This window comes from Pristiophorus japonicus, chromosome 4 (assembly GCF_044704955.1).
Source record: "Pristiophorus japonicus isolate sPriJap1 chromosome 4, sPriJap1.hap1, whole genome shotgun sequence".
Taxonomy (NCBI): Eukaryota; Metazoa; Chordata; class Chondrichthyes; family Pristiophoridae; genus Pristiophorus; species Pristiophorus japonicus.
In genome coordinates, this window is record NC_091980.1 from 97,591,948 (window position 1) to 97,614,440 (window position 22,493).

General features: G+C 41.9%; 1 protein-coding gene across 1 annotated transcript in view; it reads left to right on the forward strand.

Annotated features, from left to right (window-relative positions):
• Positions 1-1,070: 1,070 nt before the first annotated feature.
• The window catches only part of ergic1 (endoplasmic reticulum-golgi intermediate compartment 1), a 102,380-nt gene continuing 80,957 nt past the window's right edge, over positions 1,071-22,493 (forward strand). The window contains exon 1 of the mRNA XM_070878447.1: positions 1,071-1,485. Coding sequence (XP_070734548.1) covers positions 1,466-1,485 — 20 coding nt within the window. The 5' untranslated portion in view covers positions 1,071-1,465. The remainder of the gene's footprint in view (positions 1,486-22,493) is intronic.

The window sequence follows — 22,493 nt, forward strand, 5'->3', positions numbered from 1 at the left end:
CCCTCAACCAACCTTTACCATACTTCGTCAAAGAACTCAATCGTGTTTATCAAACACGATTTGCCTGTAATAAATTCATGCTGGCTTTTTAAAAACCACCTCAAAAATGGTTGCCAATAATATGATTATTTCTTTGGTTATCCCTGTACCTACAGTGGCTGCTGCATGGGGACATAAATGGAACAAAACAGAGAAAAATTATTAAATAAGGGGAAAGCAAGTCAGCTATAGAGCAATCAGAGCTACGACAGTAATTTTAAAAAGTTTATACCATCGAATCATAAAAATCTATGGCACAGAAGGATGCTATTCGGCCCAGCGTATCTGTGCCAGTCGAAAAAGTGCTATCCAGCCTAATCGCACTTTCCAGCTCTTGGTCTGTAGCCTTGATACCACCCGATAGGCAGAAATTCCTGAGTGAGTACATTAGATTTGTTGGATACAGGCAGAGTTTGCTTCTATATCAAATGCGTATTGTGTCATCCTGATCTGGTACAAGTATGTCATGGTTGCCGATATCTCCAAGAAACAAGAAATACCAGTGTGGTGATTCAACATCATTGCACTGACATTTCTGTCAGCAAAATTTGATTTCAAGAAAGGGCTTCTAAGTTTTTAACTACTACAGGATCTGGGCACTCCACTTTTCCTTATGCCAAAGCAATTACTGCTATGGTAAAACTCAGTAGGAGTTTCTTCAATAATCACAAATTAAAAATTCCTAAAATCAGTTATTTTCCAGTAATCTTTCTATTTCTTCTCTATAAACATTTACTCAGTTATTGCAAATTACAAAAGGTGTGCAAAATGATCAGGAATAACTGGAATTGTTCACCTCAACGTTTTTAGACAGCTGACTTTTAGATGCACTCTGACCTCTACAGACAAGTTTCATCATTAAAAAATGAATGCCACCAAACTGATTTATTTTTTAAAGTTTTCACATCTTATTTTACAACTACTATAGATAAAGGCACAGCACTAGAATCGTTTAAAGTTCAAGATCTTCTCATGACCAGCATCTGAAGTGCCTCTACAAATTGTTGGTCCTAGTGAGTGGAACAGGTAAATGTGATCAGAGTCCATTATTTGCCATGTACGATTCAACAGTCTGTTCAGCACGGCATCTTCAGCAGTGAAATCCATGGCAAGTGCAGTTCAGTTGGAACTCTGCCTCATCTTTCGTCTCTTGGCTGTAATGTCGATAAGGATCTCGTTTCGTGATAGGAGAGGGGGGGATCACTTTCTCCCACAAAGAGAAAAAAGACAACCTCCCAGCAAAGGCACCAACTTTACTGCATTGATCAGACCGGAAAAAGACTGGCGAGAGAGGTTTCTCTGCAGCCAATAGCGAAGTGCAAGGCGTCCAACACTGACGGTATATCCGGGCGGCAGGCGCTGGAGAAAGTTGCAGACTTTACCTATGATAATTACACTGAATTGGTTTGCCCATTAAGCCGCCGGGATGGCTTTCGACGTCAGGAGGTGAGTTTGCACTTAGGGCGGCGGGGTTGGTGCATCAATTATTTATTTCTTTTGTGTGAGACGAAGCTGGGAAAGGATGTAGAGAGTTTTTAGAAAAACTGCACAATTCCAGAATTCGGGGCAAATTGGTCCTTGTAGCTCCTGCAAGAAAAGGTTCCATTTGTGGCACACAGTGCAAAGCCAGGAGCTGTTATTAGGTGTGTGTGTGCAATTCTAGTCGAGTTTGGGCTGCTGCTTTCGAGCTGAGGAATGCACCTTTCAGGATTGTCTTTAATCTTTAATTTATGGCCTTACAACAGAAAAATTTGCCCTTGTCTGATATGCAGAAGACTTCCTGTATGTACTTAAGCAAATGTACACGTGTGTTCTTTTTATAACCAGTGTTAAAAAAATAACAAAACACCCAGGGGAGCGCCATTTCAGTGTGCTCTGAAATAACTTGTATCTCCAGTTCGGTGAGTTGATCTTTGTGGTTGATTGCACCCAATTTTCTTTCCTTGTGCACTGGTGGAGCTTTAATTTATTAACACGTGGCACCCAATGATTTGCTCCACCTCGGGTCTGGCTCTACCCGGAAGCTTTTTCTCCTGTTTGTTTGAAATTCTATCTTCAGAAACTAAATGAACAATGCCAGTAATTTCAGTACAGAAGATCGAGATTTAAAAAAAAGTATTTATACAATTTTAATCTTTTAGAAATATCCCATGATTAACAATTTTACATTATTGATTACAATCCTCTGACTTGGGTGTTTTGATTTGAAAATGTATTTTTTTGCTAAATTAGGGCTAGAATCGACCTCACTCCCTCCACATTGTATTTTAGCCCCTTTACCCACAGGATTCTTGTATAGAATATCTTAAAATTCACGTTGGATTATTGTTACTGGATGCACGGTACATGTGTGTAACTGCATGGCAGTGAAGCTACATTTAACCATTCAGAAGTACATTTGCAGTTTTGTAAACACAACATGGATACCCTTCCTCACTCCAGCCATTACTATAGGGAAAAGTGATTTTTCGAAAGTGTTTCAGATTTAAAGATGCAGTTTCCCATGATTATCCTATAGGAGCTGCAGTGTATCTTGTTTTAACCAAACACCCCAAGGTGGTTCAGGTTTTCACATCTGGATGAATTTAAAGGCTTGTTGTTTGTGAACGATTTGTTGCCTACCTCTGTCGTGCTCTGGGCTTCTGATAGAGAATTAGAGGACATGCAAAGAGCAGAATTCAATGGTAAAAGTGCACAAATTAAGTGGAAATGAGTGAGCATCTATGCCCGACCACTCAGGAATACAGCACATTCGTGCACCAAAGTACTGAGCCAACATGAATTATTCTGATTTCTCCCCCCCCCCCATTTAGGTTTATCCTTGACCTGCTTTCTCTTGAAGGTGCTGATTCCTTCATGGGATATGGTTTAATAGGTGCTAATAGCTCTCTGGTACCTTGTTCCAATGGCCATTTTTCCTTTGTAAGCCTAGATGATGAGCGTTGATGGGCTGTAGTGGACGTCATTGTCAAACCCAATACTGTACAGGTGTTGTTGGAACACATGAACATCCAACAGGTGTTCTTGGATAGTTTTCGGGAACAGCAGTCCTGATTGTTTATTTTTTCATTCCTATCCCAGAGGTGCTGAATCCAATGGTAGTCTCCTTACTGCTGCTCTGACAACCAACTCGAGCCAGATCTGAGACCTTCTGTTGTGTGGTGCAGCACTTACCCATTTAACCATGTGGTGATATCATCTTGCATCCTTCCTCTTTCATGCCTTATTATCTCTTTCCTCGCCCCCTCCATTTTGCACTGTTCGGTTTCCTTTTGGTTTCTTATATCTTGACTTTCTAACAATCAAATACAGGATCAAGTGAACCACACAACAGAAGGTCTCAAATCTGGCTCGAGTTAGTTCTGTCAGAGCAGCAGTAAGGAGACTACCATTGGATTCAGCACCTCTGTTTATTTTTTCATTCCTATCCCAATCAGGACTGCTGCTCTCAAACTATCCAAGTACACCTGTTGGATGTTCATGTGTTCCAACAACATCAACATCTGTACAGTATTGGGTTTGACAATGATGTCCACTACAGCTCATCAACACATTTAGATATATATTAGAATTCTGTGGAACATTCTCCCTTCTTGCTCCAGCTGATATTTGCAGCTGGTACCTCATGATCTGCTGTTGCTTGGATGTTGCAATGGCGTAGAAATTCCGCTTTCTCCTTCCCTTTGGCGTTCGACTAGATTTTAGAGAAAAAATACGCACCTACCTGAAGCTGCTGCGCCCACTTGACTTTCCAATCCACAGGCCTTCTCACCCTGCGCATCGCAGCACGTGCACGTCGGGATGTGCGCAGGCCTGAAGCTGGAGTCGGAGTCGCATGGCTCTGGGCAGCCAATCAGGTATAGTATATTCTCATTCATAGTAATAGTTTAGGGCTAGGGGCCCAGGGGCAGCACGGACCAACCCACACTGCGATATGTGTGCACACTGGGTCCGTGCAGCAGAGCTGGTCTCCAATTGTCTTGGGTAATCCTTGCCATTGGACCAAAACCTAGCTCTGTCAAGCCCGTGTGGTGGCTGGTGTGCAACGGCCACCCCACGTTTAAAAAAAACATCACGCACAGGCATCTTCCACCCTTCAGGATGTAGTTCAGATCTTTCATTGAAACATCTGTGAACTCGTCCTTTTTTTTTGGCGTGGAAGCAAGTCATCCTCGTTTCGAGGGACCGCCTATGATGATGAATAGGAGTTTCATAAGTCTGAAACCCCCCCAAACACCCAAAACACTAAAAGAAAATATACACTACATATTTAAGATTCATTTAAATTAGTTATTAATGTCTCATAAAAAAATAAATATTTTCCCGATTTTTAAAGTTTTTAAAATTGTGTCTTTTAAAATAAACTTACTGTTGTGGGGAGGATAACAATAAAATATGTTTTCATTTTATTTGTGTGTTTTAAAACACTTGCGCCTTGTAAAAGTAGGTGCTGCGCCTGCTTTTTCAGGTACAAGATTTTTGAAGACATCTGATGGGCACGATATGCAGAAATGGACAGTGGATAGTCAAGGGGCTATGGGAGTGAGGAACTTAACACAATCACAATCACTAAGGAGGTGGTACTCAGTAAGATAGTGGAACTAAAGGCAGATAAATACCCTGGACCTGATGGCATGCATCCTAGGGTCTTAAGAGAAGTAGTGGCAGGAATAGTGGACGCATTGGTTGTAATTTACTAAAATTCCCTGGATTCTGGGGAGTTCCCAGCAGATTGGAAAACTGCAAATGTAACGCCCCTATTTAAAAAAAAAAAAGGAGGTAGACAAAAAGCAGGAAACTATAGACCAGTTAGCCTAACATCTATGGTTGGGAAGATGTTGGAGTCCATTATTAAAGAAGCAGTAGCAGGACAATTGGAAAAGCAAAATTCGATCAGACAGAGTCCACATGGATTTATGAAGGGGTAGTCATGTTTGACAAATTTGCTAGAATTCTTTGAGGATGTAACAAACGGGGAGGATAAAGGGGAACCAGTGGATATGGTGTATTTGGACTTCCAGAAGGCATTTGACCAGGTGCCACATAAAAGGTTACTGCATAAGATAAAAGTTCACGGGGTTGGGGGTAAGATATTAGCATGGATAAAGGATTGGCTAACAAACAGAAAACCGAGAGATAAATGGTTCATTCTCTGATTGGCAACCAGTAACTAGTGGGATGCTATAGGGATCAGTGCTGGGACCCAACTATTTACAATCTATATTAACGACTTGGATGAAAGGACTGAGTGTAACGTAGCCAAGTTTGCTGACAATACAAAGATGGGAGGAAAAGCAATGTGTGAGGAGGACACAAAAAATCTGCAAAAGGATATAGACAGGCTAAGAGGGTGGGCAAGGATTTAGTAGATGGAGTATAATGTTGGAAAGTGTCAGGTCATGCACTTTGGCAGAAAAAATCAAAGAGCAAGTTATTATTTAAATGGAGAAAGATTGCAAAGTGCTGCAGTACAGCGGGACCTGGGGGTACTTGTGCATGAAACACAAAAGGTTAGTATGCAGGTACAGCAAGTGATCAGGAAGGCCAATGAAATCTTGGCCTTTATTGCAAAGGGGATGGAGTATAAAAGTAGGGAAATCTTGCTACAGTTGTACAGGATATTGGTGAGGCCACACCTGGAATACTGCGTACAGTTTTGGTTTCCATATTTACAAAAGGATATACTTGCTTTGGAGGCAGTTCAGAGAAGGTTCACTAGGTTGATTCCGGACATGAGGGGGTGGACTTATGAAGAAAGGTTGAGTATGTTGGGCCTCTACTCATTGGAATTCAGAAGAATGAGGAAAGATCTTATCGAAACGTATAAGATTATGAGGGGGCTTGACAAGGTAGATACAGAGAGGATGTTTCCACTGATAGGGGAGACTAGAACTAGAGGGCATAATCTCAGAATAACGCCCATTTAAAACTGAGATGAGGAGAAATTTCTTCTGAGGGTTGTGGAGCTGTGGAAGCTGGGACATTAAATAAATTTAAGACAGAAATAGACAGTTTCTTAAACAATAAGGGGTTATGGAGAGCGGGCAGGGAAATGGACCTGAGTCCATGATCAGATCAGCCATGATCGTATTAAATGGCGGAGCAGGCTTGAGGGGTCGTATGGCCTACTCCTGATCCTATTTCTTATGTTCTTATGTAAATACTGCAAACTTGCACGTACAAATGTCCTCGCTCCCGATCTGGCTACAATCTGTCAAGCTCCAGCTTGAAACTTCATACAGGCACGGGGACGTCGGAATTTCTACCCCAATAAGTGATTTGAAGTTGTAAAGGACAAAACAAATGTTACTGGAGAGTGATTTTATAACACCTAAATAATTTTAGAATATCATGGATGGTAAATAGGACTAATATTTCTGATACTGGGAATTGTCTTTAGTTAGCAGACAACATTGCTACAGTGAATTTGTAGAGCCAAAGAGTGCAAAACCCATTCCACTTGGAATTATCAATGGATATGCTAAATTACTTTGATTTGTTAGGCCTTCTTTAGTGAATGTTTAGACATCCTGCTTCTTGTGAGCTTACAGCTTAGTAGATGATTCATTTAAAAAAAATCTTTTCAGTCTTCAGTACTCTTGTATCTGAAAAGGAAATGTATGTACATTAATGATTTATCAATAGTAATGAGTTGTAGCATGTTTCAGTAGCTTGTGGATTAAAACCATGTCATCATGACCAGCAAAATGTTGCTGTATTTCTGAAAATGTCAGGATTCATGTGTATGTGCATTCATAGCCACCAGTCAATGTGCACAACTTTTAGTTTAAATATTTCAGCTTCTTAATCGAATATTTCTTGCTTCCGCCTTCAAAAAATGGTCATCCAAAGAAAGGATGAAGAGTGTGAGACTGAAGATGTCATTCAAAATGCAGTAACTCTTGGTACAGAGTTTATTAGCCAAGATCTAATGCAGGGGTTTCAGAACTGGATAGTATTTTGTTTGCCAGTCTGATATTGAGTCAGTCTGCATTAGGGTTGCTGCAGTTCCATATTCAGTGGGAATTCCCACGTTCTGTTAATAGAGGATACAGGATGTGTTTCAAATCCACATTGTGCTGCAGCAAATTTTTAATAATTTCGCAATGAAATGGCTCCAAGATTTCAAATTATTACATTAATATGCAACATGTGCACTTTGTTTTCAATATGTACACCATTTTTCTTGCTTAAGTTTGAGGAGCAGTACCTCTTCTTTCGATTTAGGTACTTTACAACCTTCTGGACTCTACATTGAGTTCAGCAATTTTAGACAACCTCTGCCCCTATTTTTTCACATGGCAGCTGCCGATGATTCTGCCATTCCCATTTACACCTCTTCTAGACCCATCTTTTGTTTCTTCACTCATTACCATCTCCTTTTGCTTTGTACAATCATACTTTTGTCATTTAATCACTCCTGCCTGCCACCCTATCACAGACCTTCCCTTTTGTTCTTTTCTCCCCTACCCGCTTTCCCTGCCCCGCACTTGCTTAAAATCTGTTACATCTCTTACTTTTTCCAGTTGTGACACATTTATCGACCTGAAACGTTAACTCTCTTTCTCTCTCCAACAGATACTGCCTGACCTGCTGAGTATTTCCAGCATTTTCTGTTTTTACTCCTTTTGTGTTGTACTATTCTGATTCTATGACTTCTAATTATCCTCTAACGCTCAGTGAAATACAACTTACCTGTAAACAAAAGCATCTTGTACTCTCTTGCTCTCTCTTTCTCTCTCCTTGACCAAGCTTTGATCATCTGTCCCAATATCTCGTTATGTGGTTCTGTGTCAAATTTTGTTAACACGGCTTGGGAGGTTTTACCAACTTTAAATGCCCTATATAAATGCAAGTTATTCTTTATCTCTATCTCTATCCCTATCCTTATGTCCTTTTAAAAAAAATAAAAATAAATAAAAAATAAATTGTGAGCATACACTTTGCTTAAATAACCCAATGTTAATATTTTTCTGTGGCAAAATGGTGAAACTAAACTCAGGAATATGACAGTTGTGCAGTGCTGAATGCACCACTTCAAATTGTTGCCAGCAATAGTGAAAAACTTGTAACCACTAGTACTCTGCTCTAATGCTAGACAGCTGTCTCCAAATAACATCCAGATTTGGAAGTCAGCAACATTGTGCATTTATATAGTATCTTTAACACACAAAACGTCGCCAAATGATTTGCTGAGGCGAGTGAGAAAATAAATCTGATGAAGGAGCCAGCGCTGAGCCAGGCTGGGAAAGTTTGGAGAGATGACTGAAAGTTTGGAGAGATGACTGAAAGTTTGGAGAGATGACTGAAAGTTTGGAGAGATGACTGAAAGTTGGGTTAAAAAGATGGATTGGGGAAAAGTTTAAAAAGAAATGAAGAATGAAGCCGAGGGGCTTGGGGATGAAGTTCAGGAGTGTAGATCGAGACAGCTGAAAATTCTACTAATCGTGGGGTTTGGGTAGGCGGGTGCACAAAAGGTCAGAGTGGGAGGACTGAAGGATATGGGAGGTGATAAAATAATGAATTGTATTGCTGGCTGATTTTCAGTTGGAAATTTTCACACCTACCATTACACGTCACTGAAATAATTGTGATAATTCTTTTCATGGGTGTTTCTGTTCGATTTTGTAATGAGCTCAAAAGTATTGGCAGGGAAGTGACTAAATTATTGTAGGTGCAGTATTTTTTTTTGCACCAGTGCTCTGTGTGATGGATATGCAAACGTCTGATTAAGATAACCAGAAAGCTGCTTCCCCTACAGTAAAATATGGTGCATGGATTATCCCAGAATTTAGAGGTCAGTTGTCGGTATTCTGGTTTCTAAAATGGAAAACCACATGTGGGGAAAGGGGTGGTGGGTACTATTTAGCAGTGCTTAACTGCTTTGGAAAGAGAAGAGAAGAGGAGGAGGAGGAGGAGGAGAAGAAGGAGAAGAAGAAGAAATATTCCAATTGGCAATCTTAAAAGAACTTAATTGCCGTATTTGTTCAAATCCAGGTAACTAAACTGCTGTAATTTAGGTGGTAAGCAAAGACTAGCACTTGACATTACTACAAATACTAATATGTTGCAGTCTATGAAGAATTTAAATTAAACTCAAGTTCTGAACATTTCTAAAAAGTTAACACAGCTGCTTATCAGGAGTATAAGTTTAAAAAGAAATGTTGGGTTATTAATTAAGCAACTGCTTTGCTGCATAAAGCCAACATTAGCAACTAATTAGTGGGCAGACTGAAAGGCAGATCAAGGAGAATTTATATTGAATCCTTGTGCACAGCAAGGTGCAGCTTAATTAAATGGCAGTTTTTCTGTAGTTTATTGGACTCTTGCTGCATGCTATGAAAATTGGGTTCTTTGTTCTATTTGCCAGAGGGAGTGATTTTAAGGAACTATTCAAATTGGAAATAAACATAAGAAAAACTGCTGATTTTGCGTTGCTTGGTACAAGTAAGTTGCTATTACGAGTCAAGATTTTCTCTCATTATTGGAAACAGTATCATTAGTAAGAAAATAATAAGAAAACGTAAGAAAAACTACACATTATTTTGGCTCGTCATTGCAGTATGTAGCATAAGCACAATGCAGCAGCCTCCCACAATAAGATTAATGTACATTGATTTCTAATAAGGATGCGTCAATGACTGTGAACTCCATATCCATTGTACTAACTGATAAGACTTCTGGCTCTGAATAATAATCCATCTTCTGCCAATGTTTTCACAGGTGCTAACTGTATTCTGATACTTTGATTAAATAGTCACACTTACAGAAGAACATAAGAACATAAGAAATAGGAACAGGAATAGGCCATACTGCCCCTCGAGCCTGCCCCGCCATTCAATAAGATCATGGCTGATCTGATCATGGACTCAGCTCCACTTCCCTGCCTGCTCCCCATAACCCCTTATTGTTTAAGAAACTGTCAATTTCTGTCTTAAATTTATTCAATGTCCCAGCTTCCACAGCTCTCTGAGGCAGTGAATTCCACAGATTTACAACCCTCAGAAGAAATTTCTCCTCATCTCTGTTTTAAATGCGTGGCCCCTTATTCTAAGATCATGCCCTCTAGTTCTAGTCTCCCCCATCAGTGGAAACATCCTCTCTGCATCCACTCTGTCAAGCCCCCTCATAATCTTATATGTCTCAATAAGATCACCTCTTAGTCTTCTGAATTCCAATGAGTAGAGGCCCAACCTACTCAACCTTTCTTCATAAGTCAACCCCCTCATCCCCGGAATCAACCTAGTGAACCTTCTCTGAACTGCCTCCAAAGCAAGTATATCCTTTCGTAAATATGGAAACCAAAACTGCATGCTGTATTCCAAGTGTAGCCTCACTAATACCTTGTATAGCTGTAGCAATATTTGACTGAGTTTGCATAGTTGTATGAGATCAGAAAGTGAATGATCTTCTTTCTCTCGCTCTCTCGCTCTTTCTCTCCCATTCTCTTTCTCTTCGGAACCCCCCCCCCCCCACACTTCTCTCACTCTCACGCTCTCGCTCACACGCTCAACCCCATTTTTCTGTCCCTTCCTCGTTCTCTTTTATTTGTTCTGCCAGAGGCTATGGATGCTCAGTCATTCAGTATATTCAAGAAAGATCGATAGACTTTTGGATACTAAGAGATAGGGGACAGGACGTGAAAGTGAAGTAGAAGTAGAAGTAGAAGATCAGCCATGATATTGAATGGGGGAGCAGGCTCGAAGGGTTGAATGGCCTACTCCTGCTTGTGTTCTCTCACTGTCCTCCTCTGTTCTCTTGCGTTCACTCTCCTTGCCCTCTCTCGCCCTTTGTCTTGCATACTTACTCTCTCCTTTCCCCTCTTCGTTTTATCTTTCTCTTGCTCCCCTTCATTCTTTCTCAGCATTCATCTTTTTTTTCTTTTTATGCTCTCCCTCCCCTTCTCCCACTCTTCATTTCACCCCTCCCCCATGAACCATTGCAGCACAGAAGGAGACCAATATGTGTACTGCTCTTGGGCTCGAACAATCCAAAACTAATGCCACTACCCTGCTTTCTCCTTTTTATAGCCCTGTCTCTTCCTCTGCTTTTAAATATCGATCACTTTTCCATTAAAAGATGCATTGATCTCTACCTCAACCAATCTCCATGCGTAAATTCCAAGTTAAGCTTGAAAGTTGTCATTTATTATATGAATTTTAGCTTTGTGAATCTTATCTTTTTGTTGAGTTCTGGTTGAAATCTGTTGTCTGCTACTGATTCTATGTTGTGTGATATTGTTGTCTGGAAAACTGAGCAGTACTGAAAACCAAAATTGACAAATCATGGGCACTGGAGGTGTGGAAAGCCGGGTTATGCAAGCATTTGGCCTTTGTGGTTGTTCCTATACCACATCTGGTGATTGAATTGCTTATGAAATCATTCTTGTATTTCATGAAGATGAGACAATTGAAAGCACGTGGTATGGCGCGATAAAGTTCAACAGTGATGTCACTGTAGCTGCTTTCCAACCTGCATTCTACTGAAAACAATACAACATTAACAACTTTCATTTATATAGAACTTTTTAACATGAGGAAACAGAAACTGAACAGCCCATTTATGTAGCAAACTGGTTGTGAAAATTAAGGTAAATTTCAACTGTTTTGAAGTTTTGATTTTTTTTTTGTCCATTGTGCTATAAGCAAACTATGATAAATATCTCACTTGTGGCACTGGTCATACGTGCGCAATATAAATTCCATTTACATCATATGTATACTTCTCATTTCCTATGTAAATTAGTTCCTTTTAATATTTGTAATTGTTCAATTAATCAAATAATGTACTTTAGAAAGACTTTGATACGTTGAAGGTTCTTGGAGAGTGACCAGGAAATTTCTTCACTCAAAGGGCTGTGAATCTTTTGGAATTCTCTATCCAAGAGAGCTGTGGATGCTCAGTCATTGAATATATTCAAAACCGAGATCGATTTTTAGATTTTTGGATATTAAGGGAATAAAGGGATTTGGGGATAAGACGTGAAAGTGGAGTTGAGGTAGAAGATCAGCCATGTGTTTCCGGTTTCCTATTGGGTCCAGGGCAGGTGGAAGTTCCTCCCTGCAGAAACTCCCTGCGCCTCGCCAGCCTCTGGGCCTCCCGCTGCCGAGAATGTTGCTCCCTTGCACCCCGCTGATTTTGGATTCTGCTCCAAACTGCGTTTCCGACCTTTGCCCGCTCACAGCCCTCCTCTGGGCAGGTAAGTGATTGGCTGTTTGGTAAGTTTCTCTCTTTCTCTTTTATTATCAGATAAGTTTAATTAGAGGGGTGGCAAGGCAGCTCAGTCCTGTTGAGTGCATGTCCTGTGGAATGTGGGAAGTCCTGGACGCTTCGCGCAGTCCAGACAACCATGTGTGCAGGAGGTGGCTCCAGCTTCAACTACTCGAGCTCAGTGTTTCGGAGCTTGAGTAGCGGCTAGAGTCATTACGGTGCACCTGCGAGGCTGAGAGCTATGTGGATAGCACGTTTCAGGAGGTGGTCATCCCGCAGCTTAAAAGTTGCAGGCAGAGGGGCAGTGAGTGACCACCAGACAGAGGAAAAACGCTAGGCAGGTAGTGCAGGAATTGTCCATCTCTCTCTCCCCCCGCCCCCCCCCCCCCCAATCCATCTTTCTTTCCAGCTGATATTCTCTTTTGGGGAGTGGGGGGGACAAAGAATAAAAGAGTTTTAGTGGTAGGGTGTTCAATAATTAGGGAACTAGAGAGGCGTTTCTGCAGCCATAGATGTGACTCCAGGATGGTATGGTAGCTCCCTGGTGCCAGGGTCAAGGATGTCACAGAGCGGACGCAGGGCATTCTGGGGGGAGAGGGTGAACAGCTAGAGGTCGTGGTCCAAATCGGGACCAATGACATAGGTCGAAAGAGGGGTGAGGTTCTGCAGGCAGAATTTAAGGAGCTAGGAGAAAAATGAAAGGGTTGGGCCTCCAAAGGTAGTAGTCTCCGGGTTACTACCAGTGCCACGTGCTAATGAGTATAAGAATAGAAGGATAGAGAGGATGAACGTGTGGCTGGAGAGTTGGTGCAGGAGGGAGGGCTTTAAATTCCTGAGGCATTGGGACCGCTTCTGGGGGAGATGGGACCTGTACAAATCGGACAGGTTGCACCTCAGCAGCGCCGGGACCAATATCCTCGTGGAGAGTTTTGCTTGTGCTGTTGGGAAGAGTTTAAACTAGCTTGGCAGGGGGATAAGAACCAGAGAACAAATTCAATAGGCAAGTAAGTAAAGCTGAAATTGCAAAGCAAGAATGTACAAAGTGAATTTGTAAGACGCAGGAAACGAGGGTTAATAAGTAATGTAGTAATCAAGGAGGTCTTCCTGTGCTAAATGGTATATACTTCAATGCAGGGAGTATAGCGAAAAAGGCGGATGAGCTGAGAACACTGGTAGATACTTGGGAGTATGACATTATTGCCATTACAGAGACATGGCTGAAAGAGGGGCATGTTTGGCAGCTCAATATTCCTGGTTACATGATTTTTAGACAGGACAGAGAGGGGGGTGGGGGGGTAAAAAGGTGGGGGGGAGGCGTCACGGTATTGATTAAAGAAACTATTACAGCTGTAATAAAGGAGGGATGATATGTTAGAGGAATCATCAAATGAGGCCATATGGATCAAACTGAAAAATAAAAAAGGGGCGATCACACTGCTTGACTTGTATTATAGACCCCCAAACTGTGGGAGGGAGATAGAAGCGAAAATATGTAGGCAAATTTCTGTGAAGTCCAAAGACCATAGGGCAGTAATCGTAGGGGTTTTCAGCTATCCTAATATTGATTGGGCCAAATATAGTGTGGAGGGTATAGAGGGTGCAGAATTCCTAAAATGCATTCGAGAAATTTTTTAGTCAGTATGTAACAAGCCCAACATGGGAGGGGGCGGTTCTGGATTTAGTTTTGTGGAATTAAGCTGGGCAGGTGGAAGGGGTATCCATGGGAGAGCATTTCGGTGCCAGTGATCATAATTCAGTCAGATTCAAGGTAGTTATGGATAAGGACAAGGATAGACCAGGAATCAAAGTCACAAATTGGGCAAAAGCTAACTTTGCTAAGTTGAGAAGTAAGTTGGCCACAGTGGATTGGAAACAGCTACTTGAAGGTAAATCAGTGTCAGAACAGTGGGAGGCCTTCAAGGAGTAGATCTGGAGGGCTCAGGCCAAACGCATGCCTTTAAAGAAAAAGTGTGGGAATAACAATTCTAGAGCCCCCTGGATGTCTAGGGATATGCAGGGGAGGATAAAGGAAAAAAGGGAAGCGTATGTCATATACCAACAGCTAAATACTGTAGAATCACTGGAGGAATATAGGAAGTTCAGAGGTGAAATTAAAAAAGATATTAGGAATGCTAAGAGAGAGCATGAAAAATTCTTGGCAAGTAACATCAAGGAAAACCGAAAGATGTTCGATAAATATATTAAGAGGATAACTAAAGAAAGGGTAGGGACTATTGGAAACCATGAGGGTAATCTGTGTGTGGAGGTGGAAGATGTGGGTATACTTCTTAATGAATACTTTTCATCTGTTTTCACAAAGGAAAGGGGCAATGCAGATACAGCTGTCGAGGAGGAGTGTGAAATTCTGGACGAAATAAACATAGTGAGAGAAGAGGTGTTGGGGGGTTTGGCAGCTTTGAAAGTGGATATCCCCAAGCCCGGATCACATGCATCTTCCAGGCTGTTGAGCGAAGCAAGAGAGGATTTAGCAGAGGCTTTGACCATCAATTTCCAGTCCTCTTTAGATTCAGGCATGGTGCCGGAGGACTGCTAATGTGCTACCCTTATTTAAGATGGGAGAAAGGGATAGGTCGAGTAATTGCAGGCCTGTCAGCCTAACCTCGGGTGGGAAAATTATTGGAAAAATCTTGAAGGACAGAATAAATCTACCTCAGCACGGATTTGTTAAGGGAAGATCGTGTTTGACTAACCTGATTTGAATTTTTTGAGGAGGTTACCAAGAGGGTCGATGAGGGTAGTGCATACGATGTAGTGTATATGGACTTTAGCAAAGCTTTTATGGTCCCAAATGGCAGACTGGTCATGAACGTAAAAGTCCATGGGATCCAGGGCAAAGTGGCAAGTTGGATCCAAAATTGGTTAGAAGTAGGAAGCAAAGAATAATGGATGTTTTTGTGACTAGAACGTTGTTTCCAGTGGGGTTCTGCAGGGCTCAGTACTGGGTCACTTGCTTTTTGTGGTATACATCAATGATTTAGATTTGAATATAGGGGATATGATTTTAAAAGTTTGCTGATGACACTAAAATTGGCTGTGTGGTTAATAATGAAGAGGAAAGTCATGGACTGCAGGAGGATGTCAATCTACTGGTCAGGTGGGCAGAACAGTGGCAAATGGAATTTAATTCGGAGAAGTGTGAGGTAATGCACTTGGGGAGGGCTAATAAGGAAAGGGTATGCACATTAAATGGTAGGCCACTTAGAAGTGTAGATGAACAAAGGGTCCTTGGAGTACTTGTCCACAGATCCCTGAAAATAGCAGACCAGGATAAGGTGGTTAAAAAGGCATATGGAATGCTTGCCTTTATTGGCCGAGGCATAGAATACAAGAGCAGGGAGGTTATGCTTAAATTGTATAATACACTGGTTAGGCCACAGTTGGAATACTGCGTACAGTTCTGTTCGACGTATTATAGGAAGGACGTGATTGCACTGGAGAGAGTGCAGAGGAGATTTACGAGGTTGCTGCCTGGAATGGAGAATCTTGGCTATGAGGACAGATTGGATAGGCTGTGTTTGTTCTCTTTGGAACAGAGGAGGCTGAGGGGAGACCTCATTGCGGTGTATAAAATTTTGAGGGGCCTGGATATAGTGGATAGCAAGGGCCTATTTCCCATGGTGGAGGGGTCAATTACGAGGGGGCATAGGTTGGTTGGTGGAAGGTTTAGAGGGGAAGCTTCTTCACGCAGAGGGTTGTGGGGGTTTGGAACTCGCTGCCTGGAAGTGTGGTGAAGGCAGAAACCCTCACCACGTTTAAAAGGTGTTTGGATGTGCATTTGAAGTGCCGTAACCTGTAGGGTTACAGACCTAGAGCTGGTAAGCGGGATTAGACTGGATGACCTCTTGTTGGCTGGCGCAGACACAATTGTAATACATCGTGGAATCCAATATGGCCAGAGTGGTGATCTGGACTAGTTTCGATCGCCTGGATGAGTTGGAGAGGAATTTCCCCAGATTTTTTTCTCCCTAAATTGGCCTAGGTTTTTTGGTGTTTTTGCCACTCTCATGAGATCGCATGGCTCCGGGTGGGGTGGAGTTTAAAATGTTGCGATAATTGGGTATCGCAATTGTGTGGGGCAGACTGGTTGGGCCGGATGCTCTTTACCTGTCTGCCATTGTTCATAGGTTTATATGTAACCTTCATGGCTGCTGACCGAGGGCTGTGTGGCTCTTTGTCGGTCGGCGCGGACACGATGGGTCAAAATAGCTGCCTTCTGCACTGTAAATTTCTATGTTTCTATCTTATTGAATGGCGGAGCAAGCTCGAAGGGCCGAATGGCCTACTTGTGCTCTTATGTTTTTTGCAGATCCATCTTTTAATTGGGGAACTAAGGATACATCTTACTCACAGACCAAGTTTCTGTGGAGCAAAACTGGTAATTCACTTTTTTTGATCGTGTATACAGGTCAAGAAAGATGCATAAAACTAATTGGACCAAACCTGTTTTTAATTTTTGTTTTTTTTTGGAACATTTAAGGAAGATATACTTGCATTATATGGGTCACATACAAAATTGAACAAACGGTGGGTTAAAGTACAGCAATAATGCAAAAACCAAGCAAATCTTACAGCTTTGTTTCAGAGCAGTGGTGTAGTCTTAAATTGGTGCTCTTTCTACCTCAGCAGCTAATGATTGGTGGTGGCTTTCGGTGGGTGTTTTTTTTGGCCAAAACCATCTCTGGAAGAATTTAAGTAGCTGTTGACATTCTGTCTTGCAGATATGAGGATGAGATCTGCACCCTCATGGCTGCAAGACAGACTGTCTGCAGCTACACGAGGGACTCCCAAGCATCTGAAGATCACTACAAAGACCAATACAGTTGAGGAAGGACATTTGGGACATCTAGCACCTTGCATAAAACCCACAATTCCAAATCCCTCCCTCCGAGAGGTGATCAACTCTTCAGATGCGGATATGGCTGTTTTCTTCTTTTTACAGATGTCTGCTCATGAATTGTGGTTCAGGATTGATGTGAAGGATAAAGCACAATATATCCCAGTACATGTGGGAGGTGATAAGGTTGGCTATGTGACCTAGTCATAGCAGGATTCTCTGCAGTAAATGGATGAGATGTGTTTTGAGCTACATTGGAAAGAAGGAAGCTCGAACAGTTACACGTGTGCAAGAGATGTATATGACCTGATCTTTGTTCACCAGGCTAGAGGAGTTCACTATTGGACACAGCTGAGGAAAATATTCAGGCATTTGTTGCTTCTCATGCTTCATTAACCTCTTCAGCTATTGGCTAAGTGCAATCTGATCTTTACTGGAGCTATCGATCAAGAATGAATAGCCTCCAACCTTTGGGTGCCATTGGTTTGAACATAGCGCAAATTATCAAATATTCTTTTGGAGGACAGCAAATGAAACGCTTCTTGGCATATTTCGTCCAGCTGGATTATGACAGAAATGAGGCTTTGAGCCGCTTCTGAAGAAAACCTGTACCTCTGACAACTACTACAGCAGGAGACTTTCAGCAGTTTAGCTTGAAACTGTACCGTGTAATCATGCATCTGCATTCTGTAAAGATTCTTAACTGCATGGGGGAACTGCCAGAATCCAGTCTGATAATTAAATCTGAATAAGAATGATATTAATTGTGATATTGGGGCTAATTTAAAAGCGGACCATAAAGTGATTTACATTTTCTCTCAAGCGAATAGATTATGTTTATTTAAGAAGAATTTTAGTAGGAGTAAATGACAAATATTTTAAATGAGGGTTTCTTTCTATGGTTTCTATAGCATTGCTTAAGTGTGATTAAAAGTGAAAATAGTTTTCTGTTGTAATGAAGGATTGAAGTTGGTTTAATATTTGCTTCATAATTCTAGTAGCTATCTGATCACATAGTTGCACAAGAGATCATATTAAATGTTATTTATTTATGGTTAATGTCAGCAATTGCCTAATGCAATGTCCATAACTTCTACTATAGAACTTTTATTTTGTATCCCTTCACTTTTATTACTGACTCCAGTTTTCATAGAAATAGTGGGGTAGAGTTTCCTCTTGTTTATGCAAGTAATATCAGCACAACCAGGGCGAAATTAGGGAATTTTAAACGTGAGTTACGCCCAAAACCACTTGCATTTGTGTTTTCCGTGATCTTTTACGCTGGTTGAAGATTCAAATCGCCCAAATCGGACCCCGCCCACAAACCTGTTCACACCCCTAGGTCGGTTTTGTGAGATTCCACTGATTTGCACGGGTTCGGGAAGACTCTTCATATTGCGCTAATTTTCTTAAGCATACAGGCTCTAGTAGGTGTGATTTAAAACTTTTTTTAATAATCAAAATCCTGGCTTTAAATTTAAGTTTTTAACTGAAATAACATGCACAGACAAATGTGATCACATGGTCGAAAAGCATCAGGGTTCTGGGTCTCACAGTAAATTTAAGCAATCTTGTTCAGCTATCTATTTCCACATCAGAACGTTCTGTCATTTTATTCCACCAGCCTGCCAACCTCCATTTGAACTGGAGGGTGCTCATGTTGCAAATTACGTCTGGTACGACTCAAGATTTGGCTTGCCAGAAAATTCAAGTTGACCAGGCACCGCACACCCCATTAATGCTTGATACCCTTGGGCTTGCGATTACCATAACCTGGATCAGTTCCTATGGACTGGAGGGTAGCTAATGTAACATCACTTTTTTAAAAAAAGGAGGGAGAGAGAAAACGGGGAATTAGCCTGACATCGGTGGTGGGGAAAATGTTGGAATCAATTTATTAATGATGTAATAGCAGCGCATTTGGAAAGCAGTGACAAGATCGGTCCAAGTCAGCATGGATTTATGAAAGGGAAATCATGTTTGACAAATCTTCTGGAATTTTGAGGATGTAAATAGTAGAGTGGACAAGGGAGGACCAGTGGATGTGGTGCATTTGGACTTTCAAAAGGCTTTTGACAAGGTCCCACACAAGAGATTGGTGTGCAAAATTAAAGCACATGGTATTGGGGTTAATGTATTAACGTGGATAGAAAATTGGTTGGCAGACAGGAAGCAGAGAGTCGGAATAAACGGGTCCTTTTCAGAATGGCAGGCAGTGACCAGTGGGGTGCCGCAGGGTTCAGTGCTGGGACCCCAGCAATTTACAATATACATCAATGATTTAGATGAAGGAATTGAATGTAATATCTCCAAGTTTGCAGATGACACTAAGCTTGGGTGTTGGTGTGAGCTGTGAGGAGGATGCCAAAAGGCTGCAGGGTGACTTGGACAGGTTAGGTGAGTGGGCAAATGCATGGCAGATGCAGTATAATGTGGATAAATGTGAGGTTATCCACTTTGGAGGCGAAATCAGAATATTATCTGAATGGTGACAGATTAGGAAAAGGGGAGGTGCAACCCGACCTGGGTGTCATGGTACATCAGTCATTGAAGTTTGGCATGCAGGTACAGCAGGCGGTGAAGAAGGCAAATGGCATGTTGGCCTTCATAGCTAAAGAATTTGAGTATAGGAGCAGGGAGGTCTTGCTGCAGTTGTAGAGCCTTGGTGAGGCCACACCTGCAATATTGTGTTCAGTTTTGGTCTCCTAATCTGAGAAAGGACGTTCTTGCTATTGAAGGAGTAGAGCGAAGGTTCACCAGATCGATTCCTGGGATGGCAGGACTGACATATGAGGAGAGACTGGATGAACTGGGCTTGCATCCACTGGAGTTTAGAAGGATGAGAGGAGATCTCATAGAAACAGATAAAATTCTGACGGGATTGGACAGGTTAGATGCAGGAAGAATTTTTCCATTGCTGGAGAATTCCAGAACCAGGGGTCACAGTCTAAGAATAAGGGGTAAGCCATTTAGGACCGAGCTGAGGAGAAACTTCTTCACTCAGAGAGTGGTTAACCTGTGGAATTCTCTACCGCATAAAATTGATGAGGCCAGTTCGTTAGATATATTCAAAAGGGAGTTAGATATGGCCCTTACGGCCAAAGGGAGCAAGGGATATGGAGAGAAAGCAGGAAAGGGGTACTGAGGTTGAATGATCAGCCATGATCTTACTGAATGGCGGTGCAGGCTTGAAGGGCCGAAATGGAGTGCTCCTGCACCTAATTTCTATGTTTCTATGTTCTATGTCTATGTTTCTATGACCTCTCTGGCAAGAGAAGAAGAGTGGTTGGAACAGAGGGGGAAAAATGGTGTACCATTCTGATTTGCATAGAAAGCAGTAAGGTTAGGTATGTGTGTTTCTGCAACAAGCATGGAATAGGCTCTACTTGTTCTGGACTGTTTTCTGGTGACAGTGTGAAAAGCCTGGGGAATGTAGGAAATGTAGGTGGTAGCAGCCTGAGCATGAATGAGATGATAAGAACATAAGAAGTAGGAGCAGGAGTAGGCCATATGGCCCCTCGAGCCTGCTCCACCATTCAATAAGATCATGGCTGATCTGATCATGGACTCAGGTCCATTTCCCCGCCCGCTCCCCATAACCCCTTATCCCATTATCATTTAAGAAACTGTCTATTTCTATCTTAAATTTATTCAATGTCCCAGCTTCCACAATTCTCTGAGGCAGCAAATTCCTTAGATTTACAAACCTCTGAGAGAAGAAATTTCTCCTCATCTCTGTTTTAAATGGGCGGCCCCTTATTCTAAGATCATGCCCTCTAGTTCTAGTCTCTCCCATCAGTGGAAACATCCTCTCTGTATCCACTTTGTCAAGCCCTGTCATAATCTTATACGTCTCAATAAGATCACCTCTCATTCTTCTGAATTCCAATGAGTAGAGGCCCAAACTACTCAGCTTTGCCTCATACGTCAACCCCCTCATCCCCGGAATCAACCTAATGAACCTTCTCTGAACTGCCTCCAAAGCAAGTATATCCTTTCCTAAATATGGAAACCAAAACTGCACACAGTATTCCAGGTGTGGCCTCACCAATACCTTATATAGCTGCAGCAAGACTTCCCTGCTTTTAGACTCCATCCTCTTTGCAATAAAGGCCAAGATACCATTGGCCTTCCTGATCACTTGCTGTACCTGCATACGATCGTTTTGTGTTTCATGCACAAGTATCCCCAGGTTCCGCTGTACTGCGGCACTTTACAATCAATCTTCATTTAAACAGTAACTTGCTCTTTGATTTTTTTTCTGCCAAAGTGCATGTCCTCATACTTTCCAACATTATACTCCCATCTGCCAAATTTTTGCCCACTCACTTAGCCTGTCTATGTCCTTTAGCAGATTTTTTGTGTCCTCACACATTGCTTTTCCTCCCATCTTTGTATCATCAGCAAATTTGGCTACGTTACACTCAGTCCCTTCTTCTAAGTCGTTAATATAGATTGTAAATAGTTGGGGTCCCAGCACTGATCCCTGTGGCACCCCACTAGTTACTGGTTTCCAACCAGAGAATGAACCATTTATCCCGACTCTCTGTTCTCTGTTAGTTAGCCAATCCTCTATCCATGCTAATATATTACCTACAACCCTGTGAACTTTTATCTTGTGCAGTAACCTTTTATGTGGCACCTTGTCAAATGCCTTCTGGAAGTCCAAATACACCACATCCACTGGTTCCCATTTATTCACCTTGTTCGTTACATCTTCGAAAGAATTCCAGCAAATTTGTCAAACGTGACTTCCCCTTCATAAATCCATGCTGACTCTGCCTGACCGAATTTTGCTTTTCCAAATGTCATTCTACTGCTTCTTTAATAAAGGTGGTGACACATACAACAAGCAAACTGAAATATACCAGATGTGCGATGGAAAGGGAGCATGTAGTTAACGCAATGGAGGGAGGTTGATTTGCAGCTGGCAGGTTGGAGGGTGAAAGTTTCTGCTGACATTGACTCTCAGTTTTGTGCAGTGTTGAAGTCATGAATGTGAGCAAAGGGCCACGTAGTTGGACAGTTTATTTTGGCTACCAGCGGGGGAATGTGGATTATTTTTATTACCTTGATATATCCTGATGTCGTCACTGAACAGCTGTGTGGAGGTTATGGAGCTGGCATAAGCCAGTGCCACCTCGCTTCATTGATCTTTGGGATCTCCTGCCACGGATGCCGAACAGGCTGTGCTGCTTCTGTTTAATCTCCTGTAAAAGCACCTCCGTCTCACTGTCTGTAAAGCTGGCTATGTTGTGACGAAAAGACCTTTTTTGTATATAGTCCTACCTCCTCCCCCTCCTTTTCCACTGTCTTCCCCTTTAAGCTGCTGAAATACTTGAAAATCCGTAGCACTGCGAGGTTCTACCACCCCACCCCTCCGCCAGCA